At 37.9% G+C, this 27,538-nt stretch overlaps 1 protein-coding gene across 3 annotated transcripts in view; it reads left to right on the forward strand.

Annotated features, from left to right (window-relative positions):
* Positions 1-27,538, forward strand: part of AMMECR1 (AMMECR nuclear protein 1) — a 92,718-nt gene that overhangs the window by 55,782 nt on the left and 9,398 nt on the right. For all 3 annotated transcript variants that reach the window (XR_007904531.1, XM_051787480.1, XM_051787491.1), the window contains one exon: positions 21,996-22,110. Coding sequence is in view for 2 of the 3 variants with exons in the window: in XM_051787480.1 (XP_051643440.1) it covers positions 21,996-22,110 (115 nt within the window). In the remaining variant the exon portion in view is untranslated. The remainder of the gene's footprint in view (positions 1-21,995; positions 22,111-27,538) is intronic.

Raw genomic sequence — 27,538 nt, forward strand, 5'->3', positions numbered from 1 at the left:
CTAAAATTGTCATCACTTAAAATAATTAGTGCTTCCAGATCATTCTAGATTTGAGGCTTTCCTCCATTACAGGATCTTCTTCTTTGCTGTTAAAATGCCTTGTCAATCCTAGTATTAAGTAATATTAAAATGGGACATGTTCTTTCTTACTTGTCTCCTTAGTTAGTTGCAACTTGAAGTTCATTTCATGCTTCTCTGCTCAGCTTGAAGAAATCAACTGCTCATCTCCTGGAGTCCTTGCAGACTTCTGAAAGACCTAGTTACCTTTATTGTGTTCAGTTTATTTATTATGTGTTCTGGAATGTTTCTACTTGTGTCCTTTAAAACCTCAGCAATCAAAATGGTCAATGAGAAAATCTCTTAATAAAATTCAAAGCAATTTCTTTGCTGAAGGTTAAAAGTCTTAAAATCTTAACCATTAGTGAGCCAGACTGGATGAAGGACAGCTTGCCCCCTGCACTGGAGAGCATTTCATTTAGATGTACCCTTTACAGTGCCTGATCAAGAACAATGAGCTTGTACAGAAAATTTCCCCCTAAGACTAGGAGGAAGGTGATAGCCAAAAAAATAGTCTTTGTTCCTCATAGACTTTAACATTCTCACAATTCAGACGGGGCTGTACTCTTAAATATCTTTAAAAATGCTCCTAAGATTCCTGTCACTGCATTCTGACTCTGAAAACCGAATTCAAAATACATGAAAAGTGATAGAAATTAAAGGAACTGAAATATTTTCATTGCAATATTTAAATGATGACCACGTGCTGTGGAAGTTTATCCTAGGCTATTCAGAGTACAAATAGTTTGGTAACTTTCAAGATGAGAAAAAAATGGAACTATATACCAACCTGTTTTTCAAAAATCTTCATGAGAACATAGGTTGTCTTAAAATTAAATACTATATTCGTGACATATTGGATTTTGTTACCTTTTATGAGGAACCCTTTTTATGGCACCCAGAACATTCCATGTTGTTTTTTGAAACAAAAGCAAACAACCAAACTTCACATATGACCACTGAAATGTAAAGTTCATATCTGTAAGTATGGAAAAGGTGTTCCCTTCTATCAGTCATTTAAAAAATGAAAGAGAGGCTTACCTGTGATCAGCTTCCTTCATAATATTGGTTGTTTCAACCACAGAACATTTGAGGAATAACAGAAACACCTTTGGAACATCTGTGAGCTTTCAGAGTTCGGAGCTTGACAGGCCTCCTTGGGAGGGATCAGAAACTAGGACATTATAGCTTGATCCTGGAGTATGTGGGCAATAGGCTCCTGCAGAAGACATGAAAATTCCTGAAAGAGGAAAACTTCTTCAAGGCAGAAATTAATCAACAAAGTAGGTAGAATGAGAATGGACTTCTACTTCAGAAAGTGGAACTTGACCAAAATTTTCAGTCGAGGATACAGGCAGATATTCTGCTGCCTTTATTTTCCTTTGACACTGGGAGGCATTTTTCTTTGGTGATTTTGAAGATACAGCGTGGATAAACAGAACTAGGTTGTTTGTCTAGTTCATTCTTATCTTTTTCAGCACCTCCTGTGGAATTGTGGCCCAGCTTTCAGTGAGTAAAACGGTACAGAAAAACAACTGTTCATAAATGCCCTGGCGCTTAGAGATCAAAATATCCGCAATTTCCTTCACACATAATTTTATTACAAATATGCTGAATAGTCCTTAGGATCACAATAAATGAGTTTTTCTTTATTTCTAGTAGTGGTCTCTGGTTGTGTATTGTATACAGTGTATAGCATACACATCTCTATCTGCATACAGTAGTGTAGTTTCTTCAAAGTAGCACAAAGATAATTCCTCGAGGAATCTGAAGTGAACAATTTCTTTCTTGGGACACCCCTGCCCTACACTTTTTGGGGTCTGTAAACAAAAATGGTGATGATGTGTAACCATTTTACGCTCTGTACGTTGTCATGTGGTATTGCCAGTATGTTACAAACAGGAAATTTATGTGGAATGATTCATCATTAATTGGATGCATCTGCCTAAGTTGTGAGGAGGGATGAGAATACCCATAGTAAAAACACTAATGCTGTATCCTAATAAAATCTACATGTTAGAATTTGATTTTCTCTGCAGTTATATCAGTGAAACACAGGGGAAAGGGCATGTATTATAAAATCTTCTGCATAACTTCATGAAAAGATAGATTTTGATGTAGTGATTTTTATTTGCTTTTACTACAAGATTAGTTGGGTAATAATCTAACCATGTCCAAATGTTACACAGTGTTGAATATTGCATTTAGAATGTAGAAAATTTTACCGTGGGCAAAATAGTCTTTTAGACTGTGTTAATTGAATATCCCACCTGAATGCGTAAAAATAAACCAATCCAGATGATGAAAATACCTTATGTTTTACAGCTTCTTCAAGAAAATACACTGAACTTGGAAGCAGGTTACCACAGAAATTCATAACAGGTTGATAAATTACTTTTTCATGTATTCTGTACAGCAGTAAGACTTAGGTTTTGGCATTGAAGTTTTAAACTCCTGCTCTCATACATTTGAGAAACTGGATGAAATGCTTTCATTTGTTCATTTTAGTTTTGGTTTTCTACCTATTTCATAGAATTTAAGTCATATTTTATGACTAATGAATGTAACAAGTCTAGGTGTATAAGTTTTAACTCTGCTGGTTTATGCTGTCAAGGCTAGAATATCTGTTTGGGGAGGGAAATAGTAGAGAAGAGGCAGATAAAGGGAGATGTTACACAACAGAGCCTCCTGTCATAGGAGAAAGTAGTGAAGAAAAATTGGAGCAGTCCAAGGCAGAAGTGTATTAGGCTAATGGCTGAAAACTGGATTTAAATCTTAAAATAATATGTAAACCACTCTCCTTTAACAAGCATAGACCTGTCTCTACTGACTACCTGATGTAATCAGTCTTTTTGTTGTATGTTCTACTTACCACTCCACCTGAGGGAAATATGACTGCTCTCAGACATTCAGCCTAGATGTGGTTGATCAAGAAAAGAAAACAAAGAGAAGCTTGGGATGAGAATCACAAGATTGAAGGAAATGAAACCTGCAAGCCAACTTTCTCATAACTGAATTTGGGTGTACATTCCATATGAGGATTTGGCTACCACTGGCATCAAGTACTGCTCTTTGTCAGCAATTTCAAGAGTCTCAGTCCATGCTGCTGCAATGTTGCCTGCCTTCTCTGTGAAAAACACTGACCCTTTCCTCCTGTTCCAGAGTTAACCATCCAACTGCAAGACAACAGTATGGCAAGCTAATTTAAGGGGTAAAATTGAAAAATATTTAATGACTGATCACATTAATATTGACATTGGTCTTATTTGCTGAAGACTAGAGGCAAGTATTTGTGTAGACAGGACAACTTCCCTCTTGTGTTTAGCTGAGGTTAGTACTTGTTTAACCCTGTAATGAGCCCCTGCAGCTCAGTGCTAACTTCCCAAAGCCTTTACCATCAGGCACTGTTGCTGTGGGTGTAGACAGTCATTGCCACTGATCCAGGGCAAGATGTACTCATCTGTCTGACTGCAATTTTTTGAACTGTGGTGCTGGGGGAATTATGTGTTTTTGAAGCTGTTGTGACCTTCACTATTCACAGATGTCATAGATTGAATTAATTCCTGCAAGTATCATTTCATGTAATATTTCAGAGCATATTGTTGCTTCTGTTGCATATTCTGCTTGTTGTCCATTGATAATACTTTGCAACCTGTCTTATTTTTGGCTTTGATTTATAGTGAGCCACTGCCAAAAGTTGGCTTTTTTTTATTATTCTATTCATACACTGTCTGATGGCCATCAGTGAAAAATGCCTGATAATTGTGAGGTGAAGCTTACACTGTCATGTTGGAAACTAAGAGACTGACCCCCACATGGCTGCAGCCTCCTTGCAGGTAGAGAGCAGTAAGGTCTCCCCTGAGCTTCCTTTGCTCCAGGCTGAACACTCCCAGACTAAACAACCCTCACTTATGCCATCATATTCCCTTACTGGGCAACAAGGTTCTGTCCTAGAGTGTTTGCAGTTAGGAGTGAGTTCAGAGCATCCTGCATTCCTGTGGAGATTGGTAGTTGAGAATGTTGCCATGGCATGGGCATCTCCCAGTGACCATTGTAAGACAGATCCTGCTCACAGGACAGTCAGCAGCAGAGGGAATGGCTGTTTCTCATTCCTTCATAGCAGTTTCCAGTCAGTAAGGCTCCTTAGCAAAAGAAACAGGTGTCTGAGCCAAAGCCACATTTGAAAGAGATTTGGAAAAATATAAGCACTTAATGGGTTTATTATATACAGGTATATTTGTATATGGTACATACGGCACATATGAATCGTGAGTCAGAACTGGGCCAAAGTGTATTAAGGCAGTTCAGCAGTAAACTTTGCTTTACAAATTAGAAGATGTATATAGATATATATAGTGTTGACCATGGTGTTGACTTCCAGAGGTATTAATAATATAGTGTCTTAGAACCCCTTTCTGTTTTCCAAAATGCTTCTGGTAAAATATAAAAATAAGGCACCTGATCTTAAAACACTGACTGATGACTTCTAATGAAACTGAGGCAAAATGACTTTAATACATAGGCATTTTGTACTGGCTCATGGCTTTGCCTGCCGTGTCATCTTTATGTAGATGAGACTTCACTGAGACTTGAAGCTGTTCACATTTCTAAATTTTATCTAAGCCAAAAAAAAAAGCCAGTTGCTTTGACTTTGCTTGTGGACATCGACTTTACAAATAACAACCACTTTAATTTGGGTAAATCCTCACATCTGTTATAGTAGAATATATGTTTAGTGATAAAATGGTTTGTGGTGTAAACTCACAATACTGGAAACTCTAAATGAAGTATATAAATCTGAATTTATTGAGCCAGCCTTAGTTACTCTGTGTGAGTCAGTTCAGTAAATAGGTCTGTAATGATTTTGTGCACACAGTGCCAGGTCGTTTTTTCAGGGAACTGTTGCTTAACAGAACTGTCTGCTGCCTTTTCTCAAAGGGCAAAGCTTAAATACCATACTGGCTCTAGAACTGGGAAAAAAATGCAAATTTTTTCTTTAATGGTGGGTTAAATGTTTCTCCTTATTTAGTTATGAAATGAAAATCATGTTGTTTAGGAGAGAAGAGTATGCCTTAGGGAATATATGTCTCTTGCACATTGTGTGTTGGGGATGTGATAATTCTACCCTTATTTTTTTCTTTATTAAAAAAAACAAAACCAGAAAAACCTAAACAAAAGGGTTACAGGTTTTGTAATTGTTGGTCTATTATTCCTGAGAAAAACCTTGCTAGACCCTTGGACCTAATAGTAGATGATAGTCTGTTTCCTTAGCAACACTTCATGAAAGAAAGCAAAAGAAAACACCACAAATGGAAGGACAGTCCTTAGATTATTATCCTTATGAAAGGAGGAGAGCATAATGATGCCCTACCAAAGCTTTTTCGATAGATCCAGGCTTATCAAATATTGATAACTACTTTACTGTTTCACTGGGGAAACTGAATTGTAGAATATGAATTCTTTGGCACAGAGGAATGCATTGCTGCGTTTTGTGAAGTAAACCTACTTTGTGAGTTGACTTTTTGTGGAAGGTAGCTGGAAATCAAGAAAAAATGGAATTTATAATTAAAAAGTATTACAAAATTGCTCTATCTATGTAAAGTGGCTCCGTGAAGTTTACAGGGGATTTTATTGAGACTGTCATAAGTTTAAAGTTTCAGCAATAGAATTTAGTGTAACTAAGGAAACTATCAAGATTTGAAATACTTCTTTCATCATCTTATTTTAAAACACGTGCATTAAAAATTGTGATTTTTCAAAAATGTGCTTCTTATAAAGTGCATGCTTAGAGAAAGACATGCTTAAGCAGGGTAACTTGCATCAGTTGATGTAACTTGTGGTATTTTGAATAAATGAGATGTACCTGAAATTTGATTGAATGTGAGTGAGTAACTGGGGATATCCAGCAGTTACTCAGACTTCCCAGATGGGTGTCGGGGAGGAGCCGTGTCATTTGTGACTCCCGTCTTTCCCACGATGAGCTTGCATTTCGTGTTCTTCCCACACAGTCTCCTATTATGTGAAGAAAATGATGCACACCCTGTAAGTTCAAAGTCAGAGTTCTACTTGAGTTGAAACACTAGTTTGGTTTTAAGTCAGATTTGTATTTGTCTTTGAATATTAGTTGACAGAAGTGTTTGGGAGGGAGGGTGGAGGCAGGGGAACTGGCCAGCCTGGCTATCCTAGCAAAGCTCTATGTTGCCATAACTCACTTTTCCATTACTAGCATGGATAGTTGTTGGTACTTCCATGGGTTTTGGTCAACTTTTTCATCTTTTTGTATGAGACTCTTAATGGGAACTTCTTCAAAACATTACCTGAAAATCTTTCAGAATGGAATTTGCTTTCGAGACTTTCAATGACTTAACCTATTTCTTAAGCACTACAAAGACATGCTGAGTTATAGCCCAGAGCTGAAGAATACAGGACAAACCTGTGTGCTCCCAGCAGACAGGGGCACAGGTGAAGTGTTTCTCAGAGCACTTGAACTGTAAGGAAAGGATTTGTGCGTTTGGAAACAGGACAGAATGGAAGAAGTCAGCATAGAACTTACCTGCTTCTGGTCAAGTTTTTCTCTCTGGCTCTTCTCAGCTTAGCAGTAGATGTTAATTTTCAATACAGAGTAAGGGTCATTTTCCATAACTTTATTGTGAAGGCAGTAGGACATACACTGCACAGACTGGCCAGTGCTTACAAGTACTAAATGTGAGTCGTCCTAAGACTCTGGAAATTGAGGTGCAGCTGTGGTGTATTAGATATATATTAGATACCTTGCCCAGTAGAAGTAAACTTTGGCTCAAGGAACTAATTTTTGCTGAAATCTGATGTTTTAATACCAGTTAGCAGAGATTAAGCAAGGTCACAGGAAAAAGAACTGTCTCATGCTTTTAAGCTGTTAAAATCTTTAAACTCTGCAGCTTTGTGTGGGAGGCACTGTGGGAAAGGAGTCTCAATTAAAGTTTTGAGTCTGTCAGCACCTCCTCCATTTAGGTGTTTTCTGATGCTTCCTTTTAAGACTGTATAAAGAAGAAATAGCATGAACCGGGTGTGGTAAACTGGGCTCCAAAAGCCCTTCTTATCCCTGTTTACTTTAACACAAAGGTTTGAAGCTTTTGAAATCGTATTTTACCCCTTTCCAAAGACCAGAGTAACGAGAATTAAAATGCTCTTGTAAACTCTAGCAGAGTTTTCTGGTATTTTTAAATAGTACCAACAGGTACCTATTTCCAAAAACCATTCTTGTTGACGCCAGAAAGAGAGAATTGTGTCCTTTCCAGAGCTGTGCAGTCAAGGTGGTAGAAAAGCTCTTGGAAGAATAAATAGCAAATCCACTGCTGGGACACAAGCAGCCATATAGAACCCTGAAGAATGTCTGAAGGCATCTAAACTTAGACACACTTCTGAGGTAGTCCTAAGGTCTTCCAGGCCCAATCACTGCACTTATTTCAACTTGTATCGTGGGTGTATTGGTAAGCAAGTGATCTCGGAGCTGGAAGGAAGAGATGACAGGGAGGAAAGTTGACTGTCTTGAAGTTCATCATTTACAAATGACTTAAGTTTTACTGTTCATCTGCTGCATTGTAGAGAGTAATATATATGTACTTGAAAATAACAGGGTTTTTCTTTTTTAGCATTATTTTAAAATTTAATGTTAGTTACAGGAGCAGTCCAGTTTTGTCTCTTCCCACTGAATTGCTGACACTCTTTTTGGATTCTGACATTTTCAGCTGCACTGCTTATAAAAAAGTATGCAGTGCTATATGCACTCCAAACGTGTATATTGGTGATAGCCTTTATTTTAGAAACAGAAATTGAATGTACTTTGACTTTATTTTTTTTTTTGGCTATGTAAATAACGGTGTATGGATGCAGTTTACAAAGCATCTACTGCTGTGAAAGTATGTAAATAAACAGTTGCTTAGTAATAATTGTTTAGAACCAAAAAATATTTCTAACCTTAGAGATTCCTGCTTTTATGTGACTTTTCAAAACTTTAATTAAGCTTTTCTAAATATAGTTGTAACTTACACACAAAGAATAGCTTTTGACCGTGGTGGAGAAGAGCTTTTTTTGGCCATCAATACCAATTTCAGTAGAACTGAAAACACTCTGTTCCTCAAGCAGGGATATTCACTGTGGGGGAGTGGTGACATGTGCCTGTGTCTTAAAAATAATACACAGGCTACGAAGTGTCAGCTCACATGCTTAAATTTAGGTTCACTGTTCAGATGCAGTGGTATAATCTTTATTTCTTAGTGCAGATTACTTGAATTAAAGGGTCAATTGTCAGGCAAGCAGTCTCTCAGGTTGGAGAAGTACAGTGTATAAATAACTCCCACAAGAACTTGGGGAACTGGTCCAGATGTTAAGGAGTGCTCAGCTGAGCCTGGGCACAGCTCCTGGGAACTTCCCATCTGTCAGAAGCTGCAACCCCAGCTTCATTGAAAAGGGCCTTTGTGATAATGGCATTTGCTAGCAGTTGTGTAAGTCAGAATATGAGGTCAGGTATAGCAAACTTTTATCAGCAAGGAAATGTGATTTTTTTTTTTTTTGTTTTCAGTGAATTTTTCAGTTGATTAAAATTTCCTTAGCTTTAATTTGTTTTGATTTGACAAGGGAAAAGCAGAAAAGCTCTTAGTTTCTTGAACAGCACAACTTTCTCATACTTCAAGCAATTTTGATGACTTACACTTCTAGGATACCACAAACTGAAATAGGTCCCAAGCTTCCTGTAACATGCAATTAATTCACCACTTTACTTGCAATTAGGCTGGTATCTAATGTTTTCAGTGCTTATTGAGAAATAAAAGCCAGATTAGAAATACATTCACACTGGTACATTCAAACAGTGTTTCTTAGTTTAGAAGACTGTTCGTTTTTTCATTTGGTGTTGCTAAAGTGAATGATTTAGAATAAAAATGTATTTAGTATGTAATAAAAAGGTTAAGTAATTATTTTTCTTCAAATATTGGCTTCTATCCAATTTAACAGAAGTGTCAGTGTAAAGCCAAAATATAATGTGACTCAGTTGTATGAAAGCTGAAAGAGATATGAGTGTCTGTGTGTAAGAAAAAAAAGTTCTGTGTGCATATGTATGCATTTAACAGCTTCAGTTCTTATGGAATTAAAAAGAGCTTTTTCTGTTGTCTCCGGGCCAGTTGCTTCCAGGCTGTTGTTAAAGCCCCACAGGTAGCATTGGTTTTGCCATGAAGAAGAAGTGCTTGTTATACACATGTACACAAAGAAGGGAAAGGGGAAATGTAATTTTAAAGGAACTGAGAGGTCGTTGCAACCTCAGTTCTCCAGCAGGGCATCACTGCTTTTCACCACAGATATTTTATGTGCTCTGTCAAGAAATTGTTTCTGGGTTTGTTGCTGTTCCCAGAAGCTTCTACACAATTTGCAAGCTGGTTAGCTGGCCCTTTCTCATCTGTGCTGAGGATGCATTCTGCAGTTTGCTCACTTAGCTACAGAGAGGCTTTTTTCCTTTGACCTAGACTGCTAATCCCTCATTGCAAAGAGCAGCAGCTGTGCTTTGTCTGTGGAGGTCTCTGCACCACATGCAGCCTCATTCGCCAGAGCCACCCCTCTTTGTGTGCTCTGCTTTTTCAATTACTGAAAGGGTGACTTTCTGGTTTGCTGCTCAGAAAACCCTCTTCAGGTTTGGGGAAGTCTACAATGCATGAATTATTTTTTTTTTTTTTTTGAACATGCAGATTTCTAAGAGCTGTTACATATGATTTCACAAAACTGTATTTGACTAAAGCATTCCTGACATTCAGGAGGTGAAACACTTCTGAACTGCTTTTTAGAAAAGATGATGAAATCTATTTCCATTTAAATATTAACCACTCTAGATAGATGTGCTGAATGCCTCTAGTGGGTATGATTACGAATAAACCAATTTTGTGTGTGTCTCCACATTGTATCCTCATTTAACACTGAATAATCGGTCTTCATTTGCTCTTCATGTAATTCCCTTGGTTAAACATATGTAGCAATGCAAGATGGTCGTGGTAGTTAAAAGCTGAGTTGGCACAAGCAGAGAACTGTCTTTTTCTGGTTTAGGCTTTACTGCAGTGAATGGCAAAACTCCTACTATCTTCAAAGGCAGAAGAATTTGGCCTGTAGTTTCTCTAAGAAGATATGATGTAAAATATTTATTTACTAAGCACATTTTTCAAATGTATGCAGTGCCGTTGAGTTAAATGCATTCCTTGAATACTTAAGTTATGGGTTTTGAGGCTATAGACAGATGTAGCCTAACGTGGACCTTTTGCCTTTTCTTCATTTCAGAACTTCCTTTTCATTCCGCTTGAGCTCTTTTTATTTGCTGCTCAAAACCTGGTTTAGAGGGGAAAACATATACAGAGAGACAGCTGGCAGACTTGGAACTGAATGTACTGTTTAGCTGAGCTTGCAAAGGTTCTGTTGCTTGGGCATCTTGACCTTAGAAAGAGTGAATGCCCCATCCAGGCACTTCTGTAAGCTGAGTAGGTTGCAGGTGGCACTAAATGTGCCACCCCAAGTAGACAGAATTGTGACAGAAAACTGGAAGGGATAAAGGGATGAAATGGTGACCTGCTCTCATGAGAGAGAAGTGGCAGAGTTGCAAACAGGAGAGCAAGAAGGTGGCTTACAGACAGCTTTGTGTGTGGAGGATAAAGGGAAGGAAATGCAGGAAGTGAAGCTTCCAGCTGAATAGAATGTGTTTATGCATCTAAAACATACTCTGGTTTTTAATTGGGTATTTGTAGAGGTAATGAACAATCATAGCTTAATCTGTTAATGATATTCAGGTATGAAGTAAAAACCTGCACAGAAACAAAATGAACAGAACAAAATGTTGAAAAGTCTTGTTTGTTCCCTTAAATAAGGATTACATTTTGTTGATGCAGCAGTTCTGATAGCTGCATTCTAGAATGGTTTCATGGTAGCAGGAGCAAGTGCCTAGAAACCAAAATTCTCATGAAATAAGGAGGGACCATTTCTTTCCCTGAGGTCTTGTTACATGTGATGTGCCACAAGGGATTCATCTTGTGCCTGTCTTTTTTACTATATTTATAAAAACACTGAGAATTAGTAAGGTACCATGAGCTCATATACCAACCGTTACACTGGCAGCACTCGGATCTGCATCTCTGCAGCTGAACTCACAGGATGTGTGTGAGATTGCACTTAGCTAAAAAACAGTTGGTTTAAACATAATCCAAGCTGAGTTGTGATATTGATAAAACACATATCTTGACAACAAGCCAGGATATTATTCTATGTCCTGTATTTTGAGTGGTCATGTTCCAGTTGGTAAGGCAGTGTAGACCTTGGGCTGTTTTCAGTTTATGTACTTGTTAAAGAATTTCAAGCTGGATTCTGTCACCTCTCATTTAATTTCTCAGACCAGTACCTTCATATTTCAACATGTTTTCTTGTCTTAACCTTTTTTCATGCAACACCCCAAGTAAGTGAATACAATTGAGCAACCTGGTCTGGTGGCAGGTGTCCCTGCCCATGGCAGGTGATTGGAACTCGATGATCTTTAGGGTCCCCTCCAGCTAAAACCATCCTGTGATTCTGGGATTTTTTTTTTCCTTCTCAATTGAGTTACTGCATAATCTACTATGTCTTTCACTTACCTCATGCTTAACCTGATTATATATATTCAATTTGTCCATCACTGTGGTTTCAAAGTCCTGATCAAAAACCACAGTTTCTGTGTTTGTGGCAGACAACACCAAAACTGAGCTTAACAGTAACACTCCATCCCCAGCAACTTACTTAATTGTTTTTAAAGTGAGTCTTTGACAAGTAATAAAAATTCAACTGCATCGTACTTTTATGTAAAAATAGAGTTTATAGTATTTCTGGTGACAAAAAAATGCCAAGAAAATGAAGTAGTCTTCTGTTCTAGAATTTCAACAGCATAATAAACTTTTTACAGGCTGCAGGAAATGGAAGATGTAAATATTTGAATTATCTTCATGTATTTATATATAATTGCTTTGCTGAGATGTTTAGAAACATATTTTTCCATATGTGCTTAAGATGAGGCTTTTTAAAGTTCATAATAAATTAAAAATACTTCATGTTAATTTGTTCTTTTTTAAAGTTATGACTTGAACGTAGCTTTAGAGGGGGAGCAATATTTTGTGAATTGCTTGAATGAGAGTTGAATTCAGCAATAATGTGGTCTTAAAGATTTTTGTCTTGACTTCAGTATCTATTTTGAAGTAAAATGGTGATGTTAGATCAATATTGAGAGACATGCTGGAGATGTAAAGAATTCTAGAGACTTTTTATGCTTCTGGGGATTTGGGTGATTAATGTCTCTCAAGCTGTATAGTTCTAAGTGTAATTGAGCAGTTCATTTTTTTTAATTATCTAAACTTTGCCATCTGCTGGAGAGCCTTTTAGTGACATTATAATTTAGTCCAGTTGGAGCTCAATTAGAGTTTTCTGACTAGTCTGTTATCATGTGTTCGCCAAACAAAAACCTACACGCTGAACCCTGGTCAGTTCTGTTACTCAGTTTTTAAATTAGCATCTGGAATCACTGTGACAGGCTTACTGCATTATGTTGGGAGATTGTTTTGGTGTTTTTATGTAGCAAACCAGGACATTTCCATGGCAATTGTCACCTTTCAGCTTCCTGAATGTATATGACACAAATTTTCACGCCTTTTTGAATACCATTGTCCTCATTTATCTCAGCATGATGGCAGATGCAGGGTGAGGTGAGGGATAATACAGAAAAGAAGCTGCCACCTGCAAACTCCTGTGTACAGCTGCTGAACTGATGTTCCCCTGTAGTCAGAAAATACTCTTCAGGGTCCATGCTGAGCAATTCCCAGTGCAGACAACCGTGGTGCTTGGATATTCCTGACTACCTTGGTTCAGTTTGAGCAGTATAGAGTGTATGGAACAAGCAGTTACAGTTCTCTTCCTCCACTCAGGCAAATGCACAGTAATCACACACTTTGGGCTGTGGTTTGCTCTGAGCTCTCCTGTCACTGACTCCCCTGTGTGATGGGAGGACTGGGTTTAGCCCACGTACATCAGGGTGTACCTCTGAACTGTTACTGAAGTTAAGATTTTAATTTTTTTCCAGTGTAACAGGGCATATTGTGTAGTAATGCAGAATGATTTCCCCACACCCTGCTGGGCAAAAACTATGAGAAAAATGCAGAGTCCTTACCTTATTTGGGCTTTCTTCACATTAAAGGAGAAAAGTTAAGTCCTTTAGAACCACAGAAGCAATGTAGTGTAAAATTTTTGCTTTCAGGAAACAGTAAGGAAGTTAAAGCCATAGGAACTTGACTCTTACGAATGTAATTAGGAACCTACAATATTACTCTGTGAATCTTTTTAGTTCTAACTGAACGTTTTGATGGGAGCAGGTTACAGGAGCTATGACTTTTATGATCATACTTTTCCACTTTAAGTCCATAACAGCACGTACACAGAATCCTCTTAAACTTTAAGGACCTCTCCATAGAAGCCTTTGTTGTTTTCTTCATACATTCTGGCAGTAAGAAAAAGAAATTAATTTCAGGGATTATGTCCACACATAACATCAGTCTGGCAAAATGATGGACTGGATTTATTTGGAAGAATCCAAAGTGTCATGGAATAGTTCTCTGGGTAATTGTCAGAGCAGTAGAAAAAATCATCTTTGTTTCTCTTTGTGCTAAAAAGTTCTGAATTTTAACTTTTACAGCTTCATGCATATGAGCTTTCTTTTCTTAAAAGAAATTTTGTAATGGTGAGTCAGTGAGGAGTTTGATGGTTTTCACCTGGTACATAAGGCTGACAGACCCAGCTGAAGAACCAGCAGCAGTTAAACCTCCAGGAGTTTTCAGCCAGTGGTCACTGGGCAGGTGCATGTAAGGTCTGTGTCTTAACAAGTGCTCACAGTGACTGCAGAGTCCCTGGGCAGCTTCTCAGACCATGTTGGTCCTTCTGTGTGTGCTGGGGACTCGATCCGAGCCAGGGGAAGAAATCAAGAGTAAAATAAGCATTTGTCTGGAAATATTCAGTACCCCTGGAAATATTCTGTGAGGACCTCTTCTGTTGATTTAGACAACTGGTGAACTTGTTTGTGGAAAAACAAGGTCCCAGAATCTTATCAGCAGTACCAGTGTGGTTTGGTTTTTAATTGTGGGTGTGGATTGCACAATACACGTGTGCACACACCAAAATACTCTTAAGAATATGATCGAAGCCATTAAATAAGGAGGACATAGAGAGTTTATTTTAGGAACCTCTGGATGCCTAAAATAGAGACTTAATTGTCTTATGTAGTGAAGAAATGCAGGTTGCCTTTTCTGATAATCTTTTCTTTGCACTTAATTTATGTACATACTCTGATTTGTTTTTTAAAGGATGATATCCTTTTCCAGGCTAAAATAACTATCTAGAAGAGAGTAGCAGGTTATTACTTCTTCCAATTAAATTAATTACATGTCTGAATTCACACAGATTAGAAGAGAGACTTTCTGGCATACTTCACTCTTGTGGAGTAGAAAAAAGTTATCCAAGAGCCCAAATGCTAGACCAATATTTTATTTTCCCACCTAGAATACTGTTGCCATTACCTGCACTGTGCTTGTAAAACCAGCTGAGAACTTGAGAGATGTATTTCTGTGCCACACAACAAGTGTGTATTTCTTTTTTTACACTGCAACTGCCACTTAGTAATGTAATGTGCAGGAAGTATAAATGTTGTTCTTTCCCTTTCTGTCTCCCAGATGTAAGGGAGGGTTCAGGAAAAGCACGTCATTCACAGTTGTTTTGTTTCCTGGAAATTTTTCCAGTCTGACCCCAAAAAAAGACGACAATATAAATAAATTCTTCCTCGCATTCAACCGATTTGATGTTGCATATAAATCACTGCTTGAAATCTCCATTTAAGTTGGCAAAACTCTGCTGGTCATAAATAAAACTAGGAGAAGGCTGACCTGTGGGTTGTGTTGGGCTGTCTGATCTCTTATGCTGACAGCTAGGAGAATTTTATTCATAGTAATTTCACTTTCTGAAGTAGAGCACACTCTGCCCTGTTTTTCTGGCATAAAAATTAATTGCATGTCGTGACTTGGAAGCTGTTAGTTTTCTCTGGTCTCTGCCAAACTGAGCTATGAGAGCTGATTTTCATTAGGAAAATACTGGTGGTCTGTTTAAGCATTCCTTAATTTCTTCCTGTTGAAGTTACTGAATGAAAAAGTAAAAATCTGAACTAACTTCATTGCTCAGTAACCCAGCAATGGAATGGAAGAAACAACAAATGGTTGGGGTTTTTTTCTCTCTGATCCCCTGGCACCCAGTGTCTCTTGTTGCTGTAATTTCTTCACTGTTCCCTAAAATCCAGTGAGCTTGCCACTCATTAATTTCAGGATGTTTTGAATTAATTGAAGAACAATATCTGGGCCCTTTGGGCTCAGTTCATTGACAGAGGACCATTTCTTTGTTAAATACATCTTCAAAGGTGATTCTACTAACCGTAGCTCTCTCAGTGAAAGAATCCAGAATCTCAGGGTTATACTTACTGAGCTAAATGAATTTAAGTCCTTTTCCTACCATCTGAAAGTAGTGCCAATGTACTGTTTATCAGAAGGTAATAGTTAATAAAATAAGATCTTTAGCTTATTTTTCATAACTCTACTGATGTTGTTGGAAGAGTTGTTTGGATGCCAAAAAGTTACAGTTTGGTTTAGCTGTGTTCAATATCAGAAACTGTTTAAGAGAAAATTGACTGTAGTAGAGTGAACTGAAAAAATACTGGAAAAGTAATTTTCTTAAATTGGATTAAATTTATTGGTTCTATTTTGATTAATCTCGTGGGAGCTACGTTTCTACATGGTAGGCTGAGCAGATTGTGAAAGAGGCTGTCACAGAGAGATTTTTAGGAGTCGGGGATCTTGGATTCTATTCTTGATTCTGTCACTGACTCACCGTGTAAGCCTCTAAAATTGTGTGAGTCACTTGATGTCTCTCCCTCATTCACACTTCCTATAAAAGTGAGTATTCCTTATATCATGGCCAGTGTTTGACAGCTTCCTTTGCATCTCCTTCTCCTGTGTCATGTTTAAGCCTCTGAAGTACTTTCCAGCAATGTACAAAACTGTATGAGATTTTGCATAAACTATCTGTCCTGTGTAGGTCTGTAGATGTGATTGTCCCCAAAAAGGAGCTTTAGTGATTGTTTTCATGGTTAATATTTGTCATTAAATAAAAATCAGCAAAATACTAGGAATTCAATTTATCTAGTACCTTCATTCGTTTACACTGAAATCCTCCTTTGCTATTTTGATGCTTATATGCTATGAGACCTTTTCGAAGGATCTTTTAAATTCAATCACAAAGAATTTGAGGCACTTCTAAACAGAGTAATGTAACTCCATTGCTATTTCTTATTTCCCCAGTTGTGTCCTGCTGTTTGTTACCCATCTGCCACATCCCATTTAGGAACCATAGGTTCTTAAAGACTGAATCTGACTTTTTTTAAAAAAGCATTTTTATAGCCTGCAGAAATTACAGATGGACAATACATTGTTGTATTGCATTTTGATTCACCTGCTCATACTGTTATTTCAGGTTATTCCAAGAACTTCTCTGGTGGTATTTTATAAAAAACAAGATGTAGTCTTAAGGAACATAAATATATAAGGAGTATAATTTTTTTTTTATCTAAACATGCTGTTTGTCACAGTAACTCAAATACTTTAAACAATTTCCTGTTCTTTAAATATTCAATGTCTTTAAAGTGTTTGCAAGCTTTTCTGTATCCCAAATACAGGGGGAGTGGTACGTGGAAAATGAAATTATTGAAAAACATTTCCTATGGCCAAATAAACTTCATTTGAAGAAAAGCTGAGATTTGTAAAGTACAGCTCAGCTGAAGGAAAACTGATAGTTGAGTAACACTTTGTTTTGGGTTTTTTCTTAACTGGCAATTACTTGATTTTAGTAGGACACCCAAGACTGCATGAATATTTAACTGGAAAGGCCATGCGTGTGTGTGCATACATTTTGTGTCTAAAAATAGGTTTGTTTGAACAGGATTCAATTCTGACTTTGCCTGCTTCACTTTTAACATGGAGCAGAACTCCATGTGGAAAAACTGATGCCTGTTATTGGCCAGCTAGAATTCCCCTTGCTTGGCACTACCCTTTTTCAACTCGTCACTACCATGTACTTTCATTTAGTCAGCAGTAATATATGTAAATTAGTTCTGGGCATGAAGGAATAAAGAACAGATGGCTTAGAAAATGCTTTTGAAATTAGGGGGGTTTTTTTTAAAAGTAGTTTTGAACTCTGCCTGATTTTTCCAACTTCTTTTACTAATTATTTGCATTTACCCTTTCTTAATTCTAAGTTTAACATAACAAATGTGGAGTTAATATTTTTTAAACTTGGTATCTGATATGCCAGATTTCACTCCTTTTCCTAACAGAAGAATTGACAGAAAAACATGGCATTAAATAAGACTGCAAAATCACATTTTAATGCTACAAAAGTACAGAACTAAGTCTCCTGTGCTAATTGAGAGTGCTGACACACGGGTATACAGTGACTTTTCATTCTGAGCTCAGACCAGTAACAAGCTTTTGAGGAAAGCAAGTGTACATTACCTTGTCTTGTTTTCTGCTTGCTGAGAGTTGGTCACCAAGAGGCACAGGGACATGCCAAGGGAGGTCTGAGTCTGAATTTACATCTGTAGAGGTCTGTAGAGAGTATGAGGTGTGTGGTACGTGCCAAACTGCTGCCTCTACAAACTGTTATTCTTTCTTCCTGGAACTGCAAAAGTAAGAGCTCATACAAAGATTTTTATCCTTGATAAGTAAGTGTTGAGATCTGCTGACATTTGTGAGAGTGATGCCACTCTGTGAAGCATTGAGGGCTTAGGTTTGCACAGCATGGACAGCTGCCCCTGAGGAACTCTACTGGGCACCATCCACTTGTTCCACTGGCACCATTAGAACAGTCATAGATGGTGATTGATTTGCTGCCCACAGAGATGAAGTTTAAGGTCAAGGACAATGGCTGAATTCTGAAGGGAAGCATCTCTGATGCCATATGTCTCCTGCTAACCAAGCATTGAAAAAAGACAATAATGAAAGCAGTTAATCTGCAAAGAGATGATACAAAGCTAATCTGCTCTTAGGTTTGCAAAAGGTATCTGGAACTTGCTTCAGAGTTTCAACCCTGGTAGTAAGAAAAGAATGACTGAGAAGATGACTGATACTCTAACTGTCAAACAGAGCACTTAAACAGTTCTCAGCTTTTAAAGTGACGCCCAAACTCATTAGGGAAGGGCTATTAAGTTTTAATGTAGTTCTTCTGAAACTGGCATCTGATATAATTTTAGTGTGATAAATTTTGTTAGCAGACAGTATTTCATGTGTAGGTAGCTGGTACAAATAAATGCTCTCCTGTTGGCATTTCCCTTCAGTATGTTTTGTTCCAATTTCTAATTATTTGTCAACACAGATTTCTCCAGGTAGACCTTGGTTTTAAACAACAAAAAGGGCAGAACTTGTAATGTGGGGTGTGGAGACGGGGAAAGGAGGAATAGAATAGCAGTAATATTCTGTATAGAGCAGTCACAGTGGTGTCAGAGACTGTTACTCAAATCTCTGGTCTTGTTCTGCCAGATATCTCACTTACCTTCAGCAGCAGGAGTGCTGAGACAGGATCAGGATCTGTGCAGGGGTGTCTGTAGTCACGGAGGTGTTAAGGAGGAATTTTCCAGCAAGCTGTGCAGATAAAATAGCACCTGGCAGTTCAGCAGGAACTAGGTATAGTTGAAATGGCTCTATCATTTGATAAACAATATTTTAGTTGTCCCGCGGTGGTTACGTGAAAAGAAGGTATTTGTGCCAGTTGTCACATTACTGAAGAACGGAACAGGCCAGCTGAGCTTGCTGATAAGTGTGCAATGTTCAGTGCGTGGTGCTGCTTCCACCAGAACTGAACCACTTGGTTTGCTGTATGTGCCTGAGGCTTTTATGCCTCTGTGTGCCTTTCTGCTCCCACTGTGTTCAGGTGAAGGTTTCATATCTCAGCTTTTTATTAATATTTAAATTTACCATCGTTTCTCTAATCTTGTTTCAGATTATTAGCTCAGGATTTGAGTGGACTGGCTGAGATATGAGTTACACGAGCATGGGATGAGGTTTGTTTCTGCACAACTTGAAGAATGTTAAGTTACAGATAGCTTATCATCTAGTAATGCCAGTGCAGCAGATCCTCAGTGAGTGGAAATTTGCCTGAGATGTTCACTGCTAACATTGTGGATATCAGGTTTACACCCACAGCAGACAACCTTTACCTCAAAAAGTTGACATTCACAGTGGATTTTGGCAGCCTTAGAAATTGGAATTCAGTGATAAACCCCTACTATCAAATTGTGGGGGGATGGAAAGTATTTTGAAGGTTGCAAATTATTACAATATGGGAAATTTTGCATGGTAAGATTGTTGCATAAATTATGAAAAGCGGATTTAAAAAAATATTGGCAATGTCCACACATACAGTTGTTACCTGTATGTATTTGATAACAGAATTGTTGTTTGATGAAGTAATGTTTGGCTGTTTGGTTGCATCTCAGTATACTGAGTGTTTTAATAGATTGGTTATGTGAGAGAGGTGCAGCAGACCTCAGGAGGGTGAGACATCTGCATATAAACAAACTCGTGGTAGCAATGGATTTGAAGTGGATTGGGGTTTCTGAACATAATTTTTTAGTAAAGGGTGTGGGTAAAATGTTAAAAGCATGTATACATACACTTACCAAATACACCCAAGAAAGGTTTTAAGTGCAGATACCATTTCTGACTCAAGTATTTTAAGCTATAACAGCTGGATTCCTGGGGAGTGTTCCAGGAAGGTACCCCTGCACCTTTAATGTGACCATGTTCTTATATTCATTCATTTTGCTAACTGCTGTTGGTTATTACTTAATACTGGGGTAGATGGACTTCTGGTTCAAGCTGTCCCTGTGTTCCAAGTGTCCTCCCTTTATATCTGTATGTTTATTCCCCCTGCTATGTGGAGGGATAAGAAAGCTGAATTAGCTGTTGGTATTTTTGGATGTTGCTGTTTGGCAGTGGCTGTAGGAGTTATCTCTGATGTTGCTCCAAGCACTAGAGAGCAGAGGATGGTAACTCTGCCTGGTTCCAGCAGTTACAAAGCTAGCTTTGCAAACCCCATCAACAAAATCTTGGAGAATTACTGCCTTTTGATACATTTTCATTAGAAGTCATTAGTTAAATATTACAGACATTAGGCTTTAGATCTCTTTAATGTTCCCAGTTCTTCACAGGTCTGTGTAGACCTGTGTATACTATGTAAATGGCAACAGAATTTATCTTGGGTAGTTACTTGTCCCAGCATCATCTCTCACATCTATGGCAATTTCAGCTGGAGTTGCCTAAAATTATTTCTAAATAATGGGTAGCCTAGGCCTGCTGTTATTGAATTATATAATTAATTTGCCTTCATAATGGAAATCTAAATTTTTGACCTATTATGTAATGTAAAAATACCAAAGCTTGGAGAAAGGCTTCTAGTCTAAATTTCAGTACTATGTTCTGTTTTGTAATTGTAGCGTGTCTGCAACAAGAAGTCTGCCTTCCCCCAACCCAGGAAAATATAGGTCCTATTTTAACTCTTCAATGTATGGTATTAATTCTTGAAGGAAAGCTATTTGTGGTTATACTTAGGGTGATTTCTATTAGTTAAACCTTACATGTTGGGTTTTTTCTCATGTGTCCTTACTTAGTCTGCTTTAATAAAGTTATATTACTTTTTATACAAAACAGTGATTTCTGATGCAGAGACTTCAGCCATATTCTAACTCCATGGCTGTGGCTGTAATTATATCAGCTAATGGCAACCACTGGCTGGAGGCCAAGTAAAACAATTAAGAACGATCTGAATGTTAGGTGAAACAATGAGACACGTGAGGAGTTTGGTAGTGCTTTAGTAAGTCTCTTAAATTCTCTTTACTCACCAAAAAGCTCAGTTAGTAGATCACTGTTTTTGTTGGAGATGAGCACGTTTGTATTCACGTCATACTTCAAAGCTTAAGAGAATAAAAAATTGAGCTGCCATCCTCACTTTAACCTTCCCTATGCCAATTTAACTGGTTCTTAACCAAACTTATGCAAGTAGGTTTTTACAAATGTTCTCACTCGTGGTACTGCTTGCTGTCTGTTAACTGCTGTGTGTTTCCAACGTGCTGGACTGTGCACAGATAGCTCCTTTCAGGAGGGGATTTTACCCCACTAGGTGTGTTTGTCTGTAGAATGGTATGTCAGCCCGTGGATTAGCTGTTTGCAGCTTCCTTGTTACTAATCATGACATCTGCTTTGCAGAACCTCCTCAAGTCCTGTAGGTTTACAGGTCTGTAGAGCCCTTGAATGTTTTTATATTCACCCTTGAATTTTATATTCACCTTTGCTAGTAACCATGAATATTATTTGTTTGTATTTTTTTGACTGAATAATTAAGTTCTACAATTTGATTACTGTATTAAGTGTTTGATCACTGCAGACTATAGAATTTCCCCTTCCACTTCATGTTGTGAAGTTTAATCCTTTTTGAAAGGGATTTACAAGTTGCAAGTGGAAGAGCTATTGGTTTTGTAACTTCTTCCAAAAGCTTTCTGCTGCTTCATTAATAAGATTGTCACAGTAGCAAAACCAACTCAGGAAGGAATGACCCTCAGAACACCTGACTGTGGCCAGCCAAGATCTGAAACAAATACCTAAGGAAAAAGTTGGAAATATTGATCCATGTGTTACACTGGTGACTGGATTATCAAACCGGTCATCATTTCATCAGGATTTTTTTTTGTCCGTTATACTCTTCAGATGATTCATTAGATCCTTGAAATTAAAAAAAAAAAAAAATCCTTTGAAATTCTGTTTTGTCTTCAACAGTGCCCTTAAAGATAGTCGTTTCCCCCCAATGACGAGGGATGAGCTGCCACGGCTTTTCTGCTCAGTGTCTCTACTCACTAACTTTGAAGATGTATGTGACTACCTGGATTGGGAGGTAAGAATGTCAGATGTCTTTTAAGAAAATGATTTTGATACCATGAACATCTGTAGCCAAAGTCACACTGTTTAAATGATCTGCATATATTACTGCAGCTGTCACTGTGTTGCACTCTATACACGTGGTTATGTGCATAGATTCAAGAGTTCCTTTTTGATAGAACTGTCATCACCTTAAAAGTGGGAGCCATGAAAATGGAATAAAGTTGTGGGTTTGCCCACTTAGGCACTCAGGGTGGTCTTAGTGTCTAAGACTCCATCAAGCAAAGTGTTGTCTGAGCAAAGGTGTCCTGAGGCCTTGTTTGCAGCATAGCAAACACAGAAATGTGGTAGATCAGTCCATGGGCTCTGGAAAGGGGATGTTCCAGCATGGAAGCGAATAATCCGATGTATGCTTCTGGAAACAAACACTGCAAAAAAATGGAATCCTGGAACAAGCTGTCTTATTTAGCTTGTAGGAGCAAGATATTTGTCTTTCCCAAAACTTATTTGCTTTTGGAGTGAGTGGCCTGCACAGACCCCACAAAGCCTGTGTACAATGAGGCCAAATAAATCACTGCTCCTGGTTTTCTTTGCTCTTACGCATGGAGCTGAATCTGTTTTAATTGCCAGGTTCTAGGAAACCTGCCTGCATTCCCTGGGAACAGCAGCATCAAAGAGACTGAGAAGCAGATGCTGACGTATGTGTGGTAGAGTGTGCTGACGGAAGTGTTAGTCTGTAGTATTCTGCTTTTCCCCAAATTATTTGGCATTAGACACTTGAAAAAACAAGCCTCTAGACTTAAGATGAACTTCTCATCTCAGTCATTGTGTTGTTTTGCTCTTTGAGTCTGTATTTGAGTGGACATCAAAAAAAATCTGAAATTGTCATGCCATAGCAGATGTGCTATAATGCCAGAGACACCACACAAGCTACAGTGTTTCCCTTTAATAATAATTTAGCCCTATTAAATATTTAGAATTTTTTGAGAGAAAAAGAGGTTTTCTGTTCTATTTACACATAAAAATATATATTGAATAGAAACTGTATTTGTTGTTAGAACACTAAAAGGCTTTGCTGTCTCAGAAAGAAGGTATCCAGCAGTAACCTCAGCATTATGAATTTAACAGTAGCTGAAAATTAACAAAAATGTGTTTCCTATTCACCTCATAATGGCAAGGGCTTCTTACCTTCCAGTAATTCTGAGTTGGATGAATCCAGGTTTTCTTTGGGGTTTATCAGCATTTTCTCCGTAATCAGAAATACTCATTTTTTTATGTAATGTCAGACCAAGAATAAATCTTAGCTGAAACTGTGTGTGCATTCTCAATAAGGTATTTTTTCAGAGAAGTTGTCTGCCTTGTCACTGAGCTGTTCACGTACTTTAAACAGTATTTTCAAGTAATCAAACTGTAGTGACTTAATAGTAAACCAAGCTAGAAATCAAAATGGTGGAATTTTTCTCCTTCACTAGGTTGAGTTTTGGTAGCAATCATTGTGATGTTTTTAATTTAATTTCATTTATTATAATTCATAAAAAATCAGACTGTGAACACACTCTCAACATGTGAAGTGCATAATGAAATAGTATTTAGGTCGGTGCATGTAGTAGCTTAGAAATACTATTAGATGCTGTTTTATCATCTCAGTAATACATTTAGAAGATGACCCAAATACTCATCCTTAAAGAAAAGCTGAAACCAAAGCCTGAGTTCAAAAATCCACTCTCCCTTGGAAAGATTGGTTTTAACTTTGTTCCTTGGGAGGCTGCTGGTTCATAACGAATACTGTGTTAAACAAAGGAAGCTTTTACTTTTTATGTCCTTTCTGTACTTTACTGCAGACTCTGTGAGACTTGTTAACAGCAGTGTAATCAAGCTTAATGCAGAACTCTAGCCTTGCTGAGTTCTGGATGATTTTACAGATTTTCACAATTCTTGTTGTAAAAGCTCTGACTTCCGAGGGAAGAATGGAGGGGTCAAAAATGTAATAGTCCTTGTGTTATCCATTTGCTTAGTTGCTGTCTCCTATTTCATTTAAGTTATTTTAATTATAGGGTTTTAAAACTTTTAGCAAATTCCTTTGAGTTCTAAGAAATGGTCCCAAAGTAGGTTTTCATGCAAAAGGGCCTGGGGGGCAGGGAGGTGATATATAAATATGAGGGGGAAAAAAATTGTAATTGCTAGTCCTTAAAAGAATGACTCATCGCTGTGTGCCCGTCAGTGAGATGGCTCATGTCACCCATGTTTCTTTTAAGAGAGCTGCAGTTATGCAATATTAATGGCAAAAGGACATTTCAGGATGTCTAGAGTATGATGTAAAGAGATTCTGCATCTTTCATCTCTTGTAATGCTGAGATCATCCTGAAAAACATCAACCTGGTTAGAAGACCCTGTGACCGTAGGTGTTCTACTGATGGTCTTGTGGGAGCCAGTTCAGCAGTTTGCTGACAAAGGCCACAATATTTCAAAATTTCCAATTCAGGCAACTCACAGTGCTCTAGGGACTTAGAGACAAGGTCATCTGAAGACACATCTCAGGAGTGTCTCCAATATCCTGAAGCAGAGTCGTAGATCTTCTTTTCTCTGATTAAGAAATTACCTTCCCAAACTAAATAAATGAATATTTCAGTTGTAAATAATGATGCAAGATCCTTTTCCATCACAAACTTCAGTCAAGTAAACAGGAGATATGTATGAATTTGCTGCCTTCAGCTCCCACAAGGCCTTTAGCCTGTGTGCACTGGTTTAAATATTAACTTAAATAGTTGTAGCCAATAATGTTGACTGAAAGGTAGCTTTTCAGTGTTGACAAAGTAGGTACATTTAAAAGTTGTGGAAAACCTTTCCTGCCTGCAAGTGCAGCGACACCAACAGCTCTTGTAGCTTCTGTTCCTTAGAACAGAGAAGGAGTCTTGATCTCAATGTTTTATTTTCTTAGGACAATATTCAGTGGTCCCCTGTATGTAAATACACAAGATCTGATGTTTAGGTGCTTATCCAAATTCCCCATGGACAGTCTAATGAGAATGATGTTATTTCTTCCTCTCAGGATGGTTGGAGAGTCAGTCCAAGGGGAACAGATTACTGAACTGTGTTTGGAACTTTGGGATGGAACAGTATTTAACAGGAGGGTTTCTTGAACTTTGATTTCAAAGTGGGTTTTGGAACAATTTTTTCTTAGATGTAGATACAGAGAGAGGTATTGTGGGCAGTAATTTAGCAAGTGCCAGAGGACTTGGCAAAACAATAAATGTGGTGTGTGCCTGTTTTCTCCCATCCAATGGTGTATGTAATTGAGGAATTCATTAGAATTTGATATGTAAAAATGAATATGAATGTGTTTAAATATGCAACAAAGCCTGAATTTCTGTTAAGGTCACTTCAGAAGTGAAGTTTAAAGCAATCCTTAGGTTTTGTTTTAGTCTATTAGCTTGAATTATAATTGTCAGTGGACCTAATTTTAGGTAGCCTCTGACCACCTACACAACAGGCCAGAAAGTTTAAAGCTACAAGTACTGGATTTATAGGATACAGTATTTCATGTTCTAAAGCCCCATAGAAATATTTCTGTTGGAGGAGGTTGGTTTTTGCCTTTCTGAGTGTCTCCTTATCTCACTTTCCTCTCCCAATAGCAACAGTTTAAATAGATTCCTACCCACGTGGGAGGCTGAAGCACAATGGTGTGGTGGTTGTGCAGCTCTGGAGGATACCTGTAGGTAGCAATTTCCCTAATCAATGGTACCAGACGAGACAGAACTCAAACTCCATCTGCAGAAGATTGGGTTGTTTTTCTGAGCTGCACAGACAGATGTTGTTGTTCTACAAAATGTTGCCAGTAGTGTATCAGTATTTTTAGTTTGGGAAGCAGCCCCAAGGCTGTGTGTGAAGGTGTTTGCTGGTCCTGGGAGGAATGATGGTTACAGTCAATGCCTTCCAAACACAGACCCAGCCCTTACCTTCCCATCTCAGAGAGGGATGTTTTGGGAAATCTCACAGAAGTTTTCATTACTGTGGGAACACTGATTTCTCGAAGTCAAAACAAATTCCAAACTGTGCCCATGCCAGTCTTAGTGTGGATCATTCTTATTTCGCTTGTGTGTGGCTTTCATTTATTTAACTCAAGCCTGGTTTTGATTTAACTGGAGCTGAACAATGAAAAGCCATTTGTACTGGACTGAGAGTCCTGCTCAGCAATGCAGTTGGAATCCATGCTCCACAGAATCTTAGGAAATTTTCCCAACTGTGGGTGCAGTTGTTTTGCCTTGTTCATTCTGCTGTACATCCATTTTTTCTACAGGCATGGGCCTAAAACTCCATTAAGATGATGGTTGGTGAGAACCATCCCGAGCAGTGATAGAGTTTGAATGTTGCATCATACTTAATACATCACTAGTGCTCCTGCTTAGTTGCTGGTGAATCCTGTGGGGTCACTGTTACGCAAGAGGCTTGTGTAGCATTTAGAATCTCATATTCTGCAGGATTTGAAGGTGTGCAAAACCTGGAAATATTTAATCTTTAGTGCTTAGGCAACCGAATATAGACAGCAATAACATCATCAGCTGCAAAAACACACTGGTTTTGGAATAAACTCAGTAGGCTCATTTCAGTTTCTAACACTGTTTTATTTTACTTTCAGGCCCTTTGGGTTCATAATTACATCATCTGAGTATACAGATTTGATCTCTCTGGCTATTAGATATCCATGTTATGAAAGTTGGGGTTTAGGAGTGTTTGGTAATGAAATTCCTTGTTAAAATCTGAGACTAACAAGTTCAGTTCACTGTGAAGTTTCATTTTTCCTATTTATAAACAATGGTCAATTCCTAGGGAAACTCTTTGAGGCCATGACCAGCCACAAGAGACTCTTCCAACCATTTCTCCATGCTTATATCATATATAAAGAAGGAAAAGATTAAAAAACAAACTCTTAATATAAGCAAATAAGATAACTGAAGAAGTGATAGAGCTTTGTAAATATGCCTTATTTGTTTCTTGACTGCCATGCAGTTAGAGTGAAATAAGTTGTCTCTGGAAAAACTGTTACAGCATTTTTTGTTTAATTTTGTGTTCACAAGGAAGTGCCACACCAAATAACATGATTCCTGTTAAACATCAACTATTCATTTTCTCATACAATGTTGGGAACTTTGGATTTAAATGGAAATAACATCGTGGTTGTGTGGGCATGAAAATAAAAATGTCCATCTACTAATGCTTTGTGTTTATGCACAGAATTCAAAAGCAACTGAAAACTTTCTGGCAATGGAATATCTTTTATGGCATTCCTGATCTCAGCACAGGTACTCTCCACAGAATTATTGTACCTTGGAAACAGAGGGGCTTAAAAATGCCCTGGAAAGGTGTGCCCAGCCTTTATTCTGTTTTGGTTTTAAATTTTTTTGGCACTTCAACTTTTATCTCCATCCAGCTCCTTGGTATTGGTA

This window comes from Manacus candei, unplaced genomic scaffold (assembly GCF_025592945.1).
Source record: "Manacus candei isolate 608988 ecotype Guabito, Panama unplaced genomic scaffold, ASM2559294v1 h1tg000003l, whole genome shotgun sequence".
In the NCBI taxonomy this organism is placed as follows: Eukaryota; Metazoa; Chordata; class Aves; order Passeriformes; family Pipridae; genus Manacus; species Manacus candei.